The sequence below is a fragment of the Pongo pygmaeus genome, chromosome 15 (genome assembly GCF_028885625.2).
Source record: "Pongo pygmaeus isolate AG05252 chromosome 15, NHGRI_mPonPyg2-v2.0_pri, whole genome shotgun sequence".
In the NCBI taxonomy this organism is placed as follows: domain Eukaryota; kingdom Metazoa; phylum Chordata; class Mammalia; order Primates; family Hominidae; genus Pongo; species Pongo pygmaeus.
In genome coordinates this window covers 68,693,178-68,704,622 of record NC_072388.2, presented here as the reverse complement: position 1 = coordinate 68,704,622, position 11,445 = coordinate 68,693,178, and the positions used below count along the sequence as shown (strand labels likewise).

The 11,445-nt window shown below is 44.8% G+C and overlaps 1 protein-coding gene and 1 non-coding gene across 2 annotated transcripts in view; both read left to right on the top strand.

The window, feature by feature from the left end:
• Positions 1-1,403: 1,403 nt before the first annotated feature.
• On the top strand, positions 1,404-1,530 carry LOC129013450 (small nucleolar RNA SNORA11). The gene has a single exon (XR_008493926.1). It is a non-coding gene; the product is annotated as a small nucleolar RNA SNORA11 (small nucleolar RNA).
• A 3,177-nt stretch (positions 1,531-4,707) lies between these two features.
• Positions 4,708-11,445, top strand: part of SLC10A1 (solute carrier family 10 member 1) — a 22,805-nt gene continuing 16,067 nt past the window's right edge. Inside the window, exon 1 of the mRNA XM_054447723.2 lies at positions 4,708-6,952. Within this exon, the coding sequence (XP_054303698.1) occupies positions 6,597-6,952 (356 nt within the window). The 5' untranslated portion in view covers positions 4,708-6,596. The remainder of the gene's footprint in view (positions 6,953-11,445) is intronic.

Here is an 11,445-nt window from a genome sequence, read left to right as displayed (position 1 = left end):
GAAGTTTAATAACTTTACTAGGACACATCTCTCGGTTGGCTCTCCCGCGTTAATTTTCTCTGATACATAATATAAATTAATGTCTCTATTTCAGAAAATTATATTTTTGTCCCTTGCTGTGGTTTTTTTAATTGCCTATTATTTGTACCCCTTCCATTTCATCCTTATTTCTCTGATACTTTGATCTGAGTTCTGCCCACCCATGCTTCATCTCAATCTGTTATTTCACAGTCTCATCCCTATGTTCTTTTTCCCTTCAACTTTTCATTTTGAAAAATTGCAGAGCTACAGACATGTTGAAAGAATAATACAATGAGCAGTCATATATCATATACTTCATAGATTCACCAATTATTATTTTGCTATGTGTGCTTTCACTGTCTCTATACTCACAAACAATACATACATGCATTTTTCCAAATCATTTTTAAATAGATTGTAGACATCAGAACACTTTAACCATAAAAACTTTAGTCTGCACCTCCTAAAATAAAAACATTCCACTATATAACCCCTATCTTAGACCATTTGAATTGCTAGAATAAATTACCATAGACAGGGTAGCTTGTAAACAACAGAAAATTATTTCTCACAGTTCCAGAGGCTGGGAAGTCCAAGATCAAGACACCCACAGATTCAGTGTCTGGCAAAGGCCTACTTTCTGGTTCACAGATGGTACCTTCTTGCTGTGCCCTTAGATGGTGGAGGGGGCAAGGCAGCTCTGTGGGTCCTTTTTTATAAGGCCACAAAACCCATTCTTGAGAGCTCTGCCCCCATGACCTAATCACCTCCCAACAACCCCACCTCCCATTACATTGGTGATTAGGTTTCAACATATGAATCTTAGGGCGGCACAAGCAGTCAGACCATAGCAACCATAATACTAATTTAACAATAACTTTATAATATCATCTAATATATAATCTATACTCAAATTTCCCCAATTACCTCCAAAAATGTTTTTAAATACTATTCCAACCCAGTATCCAATTATACATTGCATTTGCTTGTTATGTCTCTTTATTCTTTCTCTTTTTTTTTTTTTTTTTTTTTGAGATGGAGTCTTGCTCTGTCGCCAGGATGGAGTGCAGTGAAGAGATCTCAGCTCACTTCAACCTCCAACTCCTGGGTTCAAGCAATTCTCCTGCCTCAGCCTTCCAAGTAGCTGGGATTACAGGCGCATGCCAGAACGCCCAGCTAATTTTTGTATTTTTAGTAGAGATGGGGTGTCACTATGTTGGCCAGGATGGTCTCGATCTCTTGACCTCATGATCCATCAGCCTCGGCCTCCCAAAGTGCTGGGATTACAGGCATGAGCCACTGCACCCAGCCTTTATTCTCTTTTAATCTAGGCTAGATCTCCAACTTTTGTTATGACATTTACTTCTTTAAGAGTATATGCCAGGGTTTGCTTAGGGCAGGGGGGGTTGAAGAGTGGCTCCTCTGTTTACAATACAACAAACAGGAATCTGGGGTCATTGTGACAAGGGGCACAAAACTTGTGTCCTCCCTACATGTGAAAAAAAAAGAGAGAGAGAATGCATGCCAGTTGTTTTATAAAATATCCCATAGCCTAGATTTGTCAGGTGGTTTCTTTATATTTCATTTGTTTATCTAGCATTTGTATTTCTGATAAATTGCCAGCTAGGTCCAAAGACTTGATAAAATTCAGATTAAAAATTTTGCCTATAATGATGTTGTGAATTTCATATTGCATTCCATCAGGAGGCATATGAGTTTAGGCTGTCTTGATATGAGTAATTCCAAGTTTGACCACTTGGTTAAAATGGGTAACTGCTAGGTTTCTCCAACGTAAAGATACATATCTTCCCTCTATAATTACTCCATGTGGTGATACTTTATCACCATGAATATACTATTCCCCAATTGCCTTTTACTCAAGGGTTTTCACATCTATTGATGATCCCTACCTAAAACCAATTGCTGTATTAGGGGTTGCAAAATGGTAATTTAAAAAAAATCTGTTAATGTATTTCTGTTTTGTGGTCTTTCTTCATAGAAGCAATTACTGCATTCACTTTTTAAAATTCAATTGCCTAATGCTTTTTTCAGCTGTTCTATGTCCATTTTTTCTGGTAAGTATTCTTCAATTGTTGGAAATGTTTGACACTCTTTTTTTCCTCCTTCACCTTATAGTGGATTTAATTTGATGCTATGTGTCGCTCATTATTGAGTGGGCAAGTTATTTGCATGAGGCTCTGTTGGGGGGCGGGACAAGGTATCCTTTTAGGATAGCTGGCTTCCCTCCACCACCATCAGCCATAGACAGACTGCTTCATACAACTACTGCTCATCCATTTGATTTTTTGTATAGCCCCATGTGGACAGTTAATGATGGTCGTAAATTCTTTGCTACTCTTCCCATTTAGAGGTGGAGTCTATTTCTCCCATCCCTCAAATCTGGGACACTCTTAGTAAAAATTGCTTGACAAAATATAATGTGCTGAAAGTGACATTGTAGGGTTTCCATACTAGGTCATAAGATGCCTTGCAGCTTTGACTTAAGCCTCGTGGAGCAATTGCTCTGGGGCCATCAGCTACCAGATAAGAAGTCTGACTACTCTGAAATCACGATGCAGATGACTTATCCTCAGCAACCATATGAGGACCCCAAGCAAAAGCCATCAGCTGAACCTGTCATTTCCTAGAACTGGGAAAGAGAACAACAAATAAATGTTTAAAATCACCAAGTTTGGGGGTGGTTTGTTATACAGCAATGGATAGCTAAAACGTCCACTTCTACAGGCTGTATGAACCTAAGCGGGGTATAAGATGGCTTCTGCTGTCAGCCTTGCTCACCCAGTTCCATAGGCTGTTGTTACAAAGGAAGGAGATTTCTTTTGCACTTGAGGTTGCATCCTCCACCTGCAGGAGGTGTACATATTCCTAGAGCTTCCTGACATCCACCCCCTCTGCATTCTCTTTCTCCCTAGTGAGTGCTCCCTAATGGTGACACTGGCAGCCCCTTCACACATTCTGGAGTCTGCAAATGATATGTGTCCCCTAGTTTCACCAAAAAATTATTGTCTATGGAGTTTTTCCCCATTTTCCTTGTTGCTTTTGAATGATTTCTAGAAAAGGAAGGGAGAAATAGCCTCTTTCTTTCTTTCTGGTTGGTTGGTTTGTTTTAGACAGGGTCTTGCTCCGTCACCCAGGCTGGATGCAGTGGTGCAATCACAGCTCACTGCAGCCTCCATCTCCTGGGCTCAAGCAATCCTCCCACCTCAGCCTCCCAAGTAGCTAGGACTACAAGCATGCGCCACCACACACAGCTAATTTTTAAAATTATTTTTTGTAGGGACAAGCCCTCACTATGTTGCCCAGGCTGGTTTCAAACTCCTGCGCTTGTGTGATCCTCCCACCTCAGCCTCTCACAATGCTGGAATTACAGGCATGAGCCCCTGAGCCCAGCCATCCAGCGCTTTTTTTCTTTTTCTTTTTAGCCTCAAGGTTCACTCTGTCGCCCAGCCTAGAGTGCAGTGGCGCAATCATAGCTCACTGCAGCCCTGACCTCTCAAACTCCTGGGCTCAAGCGATCCTCTTGCCTCGGCCTTTTAAGTAGCTGGGGATATAGGTGCCTGCCACCACACCTGGCTAATTTTTTATTCTGTGTAGAGACTAGGTCTTATTATGTTGCCCAGGCTGGTCTGGAACTCCTGGACTCAAGCAATCCTCCTGCCTCAGCCTCCCAAAGTGCTGGGATTACAGGCATGAGCCACCATGTCCAGCCTCTACAGCCACATTTATACCGTAAGTCACTACCATACTTTTTTTAATGGCTACATTCTTTTAAATGGGCCATAACCAATCACCTACTAATAGATATTTAGGTTATTTCCAACAATTCACTATTACAAAGCAATGCTGCAGTGAAAATCTCTTTACGTAGATCCTCAAACAATTATTTCTATAGGATAATTCTCTACAAGTAGAATTCTGGTGTCAAGAGCAATGGCTGATTGAAGGCTTTTTATGCCACTTCAGAATCTGGGAAAATAGCTGACTTTTGCCAGAGGTGAAATTAAAATGTCCCTTAAGTAAATTTACTCAGCCACCACTACCCCCATGATTGTTTGGATGTTGTGTTTGTTGTGTTGCTTGGTACATACAGCCTGTGAAAGAACAAGTCTAGGCCAGTTTGGAAAAAATATGCAATCACAGGAGCTTTTCCAGTCAAAGCTTTCAGGTCTCAAAAAGCAGGTTAACTCGGCAGACAGGATGAGGAAAAAGAAGGAGCAGGTCAGAAGAGCAGCTGGGGCCCAGAACCAGGCTGGGCGTGAATACCAATTGTACCACTCACTAGCCATGCGAATTGGGCAGATTATTTAACCACTCTAAGCCTTTTCCTAACCTATAAAATAAGGATAGCAATAGCATCTTATCTCATAAGGCTATTGTGAAGACTAAACAAAAAACGTGGGCGTTTAGTGCTATATATTTCCCTCTTAACACTGCCTTAGCTGTGTCCCAGAGATTCTGGTATGTTGTATCTTTGTTCTCGTTAGTTTCAAATAACTTATTGATTTCTCCCTTAATTTAATTATTTGCCCAAAAGTCATTCAGGAGGAGGTTGTTTAATTTCCATGTAAATGTATGGTTTTGAGCAATTTTCTTTGTACTCAATTCTATTTTTATTGCGTTGTTGTCCAAGGGTGTGATTGGTATAATTTTTTTTTTTTTGGCATTGGCTATGAATTGCTTTATGTCCAATTCTTTGGTTGATTTTAGTGAATGTGCCATGTGGCAATGAGAAGAATGTATATTCTGTTGTTTTGGGGTGGAGAGTTCTATAGACGTCTACTAGGTCCACTCAGTCAAGTGTTGAGTTCAGGTCCTGAGTATCTTTGCGATGATTCATCTTGCCTTGATGATCTGTCTAATACTGTCAGTGGGGTGTTGAAGTCTCCCTCTGTTATTGTGTGGGAATCTAAGTCTCTTCACGGGTCTCTCAGAACTTGCTTTATGCATTCATCCCCTCTGGAAGATGCAGCAACAAGGCCTTATCTGCAGAAAGCAGCCCTCATCAGACACTGAATCTGCCAGCACCTTGATCTTAGACTTTCCAGCCTCCAGAATTATAAAAAATAAATTTCGATTATTTATTTTTTAAAAAGAACTTGCTTTATGAATCTGGGTACTCCTGTGTTTGGTGCATCTATATTTAGGACAGTTAGGCCTTTTTGTTGATTTGAACCCTTCACCATGATATAATGCCCTTCTTTGTCTTTTTTCATCTTTGTTGGCTTACAGTCTGCTTTGTCTAAAATTAGGATTGCAACCCCTGCTTTTTTCTGATTTCCATTTGCTTGGTAGATTTTTCTCCATCCCTTTATTTTAAGCCTATGGGTGTCACTGCATGTTAAATGGGTCTCTTGAAGACAGCATGCTGTTCGGCCTTGCTTCTTTATCCAGCTTGCCACTCTGTGCCTTTTATTTGGGGCATTTAGCCCATTTACATTCAAGGTAAAGGGAACACTTATACACTGCTGGTGGGAGGGTAAATTAGTTAAACCATTGTGGAAAATAGTGTGGCAATTTCTCAAAGAACTAAAAACAGAACTACCATTCAACTCAGCAATCTCATTACTGGGTATATACCCAAAGGAATGTAAGTCATTCTACCATAAAGACACATGCACACATGTGTTCACTGCAGCACTATTCACAATAGCAAAGACATAGAATCAACCTAAATGCCCATCAACAGTAGGCCGGATAAAGAAAATGTGGTACACATACATCATGGAATCTATACAGCTGTAAAAAAAGAATGAGATCATGTTCTCTGCAGGAACACAGATGGAGCTGGAGGCCAATGGTAAGCATTCCAGGGAGTGTGGAGCAGCCACCACCAGTATTCCTCCCTGGGACTCATACAGTCCCAGTTTGGGGATAAAACAAACGTTTCCCCGGAACAGGCAGGGAGGACACTGGCATCCTCTCAGCTCTGAGGAAAAGGGTCATGGACACATCCCCTCCTGGAGGCCAGTAACATTGCCTGTCCCACACCCCCTTGGACTATGCTACCTGTATCTAGGAACCAAAGGCAACACCCAGCTCCTTTCACTCGCATGAGTTCTGGGGACAAATGATAACCCACTGGACATGGGGAGGGCACCTTCCCCCAACCAAGAAACTAAGGAATCAAGAGCTGAGCTGGGAAAAGGAGCTGCAGGGAAGGAGATGGGCTGGACCTGGATTCAGGTGGGCCCTGGGCAGGTCCCCAGTAACTGAATGAATGCCTATGAGGCACACTCAGTGGAGGGCAAAGAGGAGAAATAAGCCCAGAAGCAGCAAAGTGACAAGGGAGGAGTACAAGTAGCACCCAGGAATCCAGCAGAGGTCAGGGAGCTTGGGAGAGCTAGGGCAGGCAGATAAGGTTCTGGGCTGTTCCTCTTTGGGGCAACAGCCAGAGAAATAGCTCAGCTAGTTGCATAACCCTTCTATTTGCCCAGAGCTTTTGTCCAGAAACTCTCTGTCCTGAGAGGTGATTAAAGAAGGCATCCAGCAAGAACTGCACAAGAAACGGAGTCAGCCGGAGAACAAGGAGTGGTCTTCCACTGCCTCACAGGAGGATGGAGGCCCACAACGCGTCTGCCCCATTCAACTTCACCCTGCCACCCAACTTTGGCAAGCGCCCCACAGACCTGGCACTGAGCGTCATCCTGGTGTTCATGTTGTTCTTCATCATGCTCTCGCTGGGCTGCACCATGGAGTTCAGCAAGATCAAGGCTCACTTATGGAAGCCTAAAGGGCTGGCCATCGCCCTGGTGGCACAGTATGGCATCATGCCCCTCACGGCCTTTGTGCTGGGCAAGGTCTTCCGGCTGAAGAACATTGAGGCACTGGCCATCCTGGTCTGTGGCTGCTCACCTGGAGGGAACCTGTCCAATGTCTTCAGTCTGGCCATGAAGGGGGACATGAACCTCAGGTAGGCCTGGGGGTGAGGAGGGAACAGCCTGGGACAGGAGCTACATTAGAGATGTCACAATTGAGGGGAAGAGCTGGGCTAAAGCCAGGAAAAGGAGTGAATGCAGGCTGGGTGGAGGCTAGGGCAGGGGGAAGCTGGCATTTATTGCCAAGAGCTTATGCTGGGATGGGGGCAGGAGTTGGGGTACGTCTAGTTTAGGCACCAAGCCAAAGGGACCATACTGGTCCAGGAAGCTCGTGGTGATCTCCTTGCTTCCAGAGGTTTCTCAAGGATTGTCTTAAAGGAGCACTGATTTAAGCCAAAGGAACCTCTGGAGAACTGCATCCACCTACAACAGTGGACAAGTTGCCTGCTTTGAGCCTAGAGATTTAAAAGGTAGTGTGATTCATTCCAAACATCACCAGGGAGATCAAGGTGACTTGGAACCAAATGAGTACCTCAAATTCCTGCAAAGCAGGCAAGAATTTCCAAAAGGTCCTCCCAATTACCTGGTCATCTAAGATGTTTTCTCTTTAAAGTCCCTCATTCCCCATCAGATGCAGTGACATTTCCATGCAAAGGCACAACCAGGGAGCTCCTAGAGTTTCCCAGCACCCACTCCAGATATGCCAGCCCCATCTCAGCCACCCTGATAAGGGGAAGACAGCAGCACCCCCTAACCCCCTGCCCAAAGCATTATAAGCAGAAATCAGCAAGGGCTTGCTCCTGGAGACGCAGCACACAGGGGCTGGTTGATGCTCATACTTCCAAACAGGGGAGACTCTAGTCTTGAACATCTGCCAGAGGAGCTACTTCAGACCTGCTCCAGCTCCAGCAGCCTGTGCTGAAGCTAAAGAAAACTCACTAGCAGAAGCTCTTGCTTTCAGTGAAACCTCAGTCTCAAGCCAGTCCCCCCTGGTTTAGTCCTCCGTGGAGATGCTATTCAATGCCAAGTATAGCAGCAGAATCCAGAAAGTCCATCTGCATGTGTCTGTCAGCACCCTACTCCTAGCCAAACTTTCCTAGGAAAACTAACCAAGTCAAGAAGCCCCTCCTAGTGATGCAAAATGACACTGGGACAGATTTTTTAAATGAAAAAAGTGAGAATAGCTGGGCACGGTGGCTCACACCTATAATCCCAGCACTTTGGGAGGCCAAGGCAGGAAAATCACTTGAGACCATGAGTTTAAGACCAACCTGGGCAACATAGCAAGACCCTGTGTCTACAAATATATATATATTTAATTAGCCAGGCATAGTGGCACATGCCTATAGTCCCAGCTACTTGGGAGGCTGGGATGAGAGGATCTTTGAGCCTACGAGTTCAAGGCTACAGTGAGTCATGATCACACCACTGCACTCCAGCCTGGGCAACAGAGCGAGACCCTGTCTCTCTCTCAAAAAAAAAAAAAAAAGGAAATTAAAAAGTGAGAGTGAATGGGAGTTGCGGTTTAACAGGATCTGCCATCTGAGCAGCTCTGGGCTCCTTTTCCATATGATTTAGCCCTCACTTTAGTAGTCAATTTAGTAGAAGAGAGGAACAAAGAGGGCATTTGGCTTGTGCCATCACCCACGGAAAGGTATTTCAATGTTCATCTACCTCACTGTGAGAAAATGCTTTCCTCTGTCTAATCCACATCCTCTCCGCTACAAAGCAAGCCCTTGGTCTTGGATCTGGCTTCTGGACAAGGCTCATGGCAGCCTGTGTGTCCCAAGAATCCTAGAGTATATCTGAATTTTGGTGTAGGAGGGATGCAGGAAGTCAGGGGCCTGGGAAGGGGTACTCTGAGGGCTTTGTGTTTCTGTGGAAGAAGCAGAGCAGGGGGCGTGGGAGGCAACTGTGTTCTTAAGTGTCAGTGGTCAGATGTCCCAGCCCCATCACCAGTGGCCACTATTGAGGCCTCTGCCACAATGCCTACATTGTTGTGGCTCTAGGCCCCACCCAGGCAGAGCCTCTGGTGACTCAAGAACATGACCCCTCATGCTCTCCTGCTCAACTTCCTTGTCCAGACCCCTGATGACTGTCATTTTTACCTAGACCCCCACAAGAGATAAGCTCTGCTGGGACAGCCACCTTCTGCCATAAAGCTCCTTCCCAACAAACAACCCTCCCATGCACATTAAACCATGCCTCAGATCCCACTGTCAGAATGGGAATCTGGTCATCTACCTTCATGTGCTGCCAGACTTCAAATCCCATTCCAATTTGGGACAACTTGTTACATGCATTATAATAATGACAATAACTATAAGAAACAGCCAGGCACAGTGCTAAACACCTTACCTGGATAAGTATATGTGATCCTCCTACAGCACCCTGGGGGACAGCATGTAACAAGTAGCATTTAGAGGTAAGGAAACTGAATCTTAGAGAGGTCAATACATTGGCTCCAGGTCTGGGCGGCTCCAGAACCTGTGCTTTTACTGAAATATCTTCCAGGTCAGCATTTCCACAAACAAAATGGCCAGACAGCCTCAAAGGCATGGGCAGACACCCGTGTCTCAGCAGCAAGTATTGTTTGGGAGCCAGAGCATCCCACCTTTCAAAAGAAGGTAAAATATCCATTTTATGTGAAATCAACAACTCATTCCATTTTTTTAAATGTGCAAACCAAACAATACATGTCAAAGGGTCAGCTGTAGCCCAAAGGCCCCAGTTTGAGATAAGCACAATACTCTACATCCCATTTAGAACTGGAAGGAATTGTAAGACACAGATCCCATTTTACAAATGAAGAGGCTGAGGTCGGAGACTTGCCAGAGGTTTCCCAGAGTTTGTGGGAAACTGTGTCTCCCTCCACTCACTCTGCCTCATAGGTGGAGTCAGTCTGGGGACAGCCTTCCATCCCAGGAGGCCAGGCCACCAAGCAGACCCCTCAACGCAGCCAGGCAAGGCAGCTCCCTCCTCAAAGAAGGCCACTAGACAAGTTTCAAAAAATGTAGGTGACAAACAGGCAAGAGAAAACACCCTCACAGTTGAAGTGAGTATGGCTTGTCAGGCACAGAGGAGAGTGCGCTATGCCAGCAGGAACTGGCCTCCTTTGACCATCCTTGCTGCCCCAAGTTCATCTGCTCCCCCTACCACCATCGGACTCACAGCAGAGCCCAGAGCCAATGGCCATGGGGACAATGGGCTTGGACACAACCCAAGCACTTCCACAGGTCTCCCAGCCATGATGCAGGAAGCTCAACTAGGACAAGATGGAAGCCACTGGGGTCCCAGAAGTTTCCCACTTCATAGAGACTTTGTTGGGGCTCCTCACAGCGCCCTCAGCTTCTGCCTCCAATCTGTGCATTGGCGGATGCTCGAACGAGTCCCTTAAATGGGGTACACAGATGTCCAAAAGCAAGGTCTATGCTGTGCTCTCAGAACTTAAGCAGGAGGGAAAAATAAAAAAACAAATGTGCCCCTTTCCCCCTGAAAGGCAACCAGGCCTACAATCTCAGGAATCTAGAGTCTGAAAAAGTCATTGCCCGTCCCTGTCCCTTGGGGTAAACCAAGGATCACAACAGTCACAGATGCCAGCAGGCTAGGAGATGGATGTCCCTGACCTGACCCCAGCACCTGTGCAAGTGGAGGAAGTACCTGGGGATCAGGGAACATGGCTCCTGCATACCCAAGCTGACAAGGCACACCAAGTCCAAACTCCAAAACTCCTGACACACCAAGCCAAAGCAAGCATGAGTCCTCTGCTCTAGGACACCAGAACAAACACACAAGTTGTGTTTGGCTTTTCCCTAAGAGGAGATCAACAGTAGCATTGAAACCCCCTGTATTCCTATTCCCAATCTCATTCCCCTCTACCACATGTCAAAGGGAGCATCCCCGGGAATTTGGTGTCCAGCATTTCCATGGACCCTTTCCAACTATTTTATATGTATATATTCATAAACAAGATAGACTGTGGGATTTACGTCTTTTAATTTTGTACGAACAGTATTATACTGTCCACATCACCTAACAGCTTGCTTTTTTTTTGAGAAACAGGCATGTAAAGAAAATAGCTACCTCATGTATCTGAACTGCTGTGTAGTTTGCTTGCATTTATCCATTCTCCTGTTGTCAAAGATTCATGTGGATTTTACGTCTCGCTTCTGTGAGTCCCTCTGCCCACATATGAGGGCATATGTAATTGAAGCAGGACTGCTGGGTCGTGGGAGTCACACATCTTTAACAGGTCTCCAAGGTCATTGTTCACTTCACACATTCCCTAGCAGTGTCTGAAGATCCCTGTTTCTCCATGCCTTCATCTATATTTGGAATTGTCAGACTTTTTAATTTTTTCCAAATGAAAAATGTGAAGCAGATCACAGTAGTTTTAAATTTGATTTCATGGGAGGCCTACCACATTTTCACATGTGTGTTGGCCATTCATGTGTCCTCTTCTGGAAACGTTGGGTCCTTTGCCTGTTTTTCTATGGGATTGTGGTTTGGGTGGGTTTTGAAAATTAATTTGTAAAGTTATTGTTTTATATATGTTGCAACAGTCTATTCACAGTTTGGAGCTGGTCTT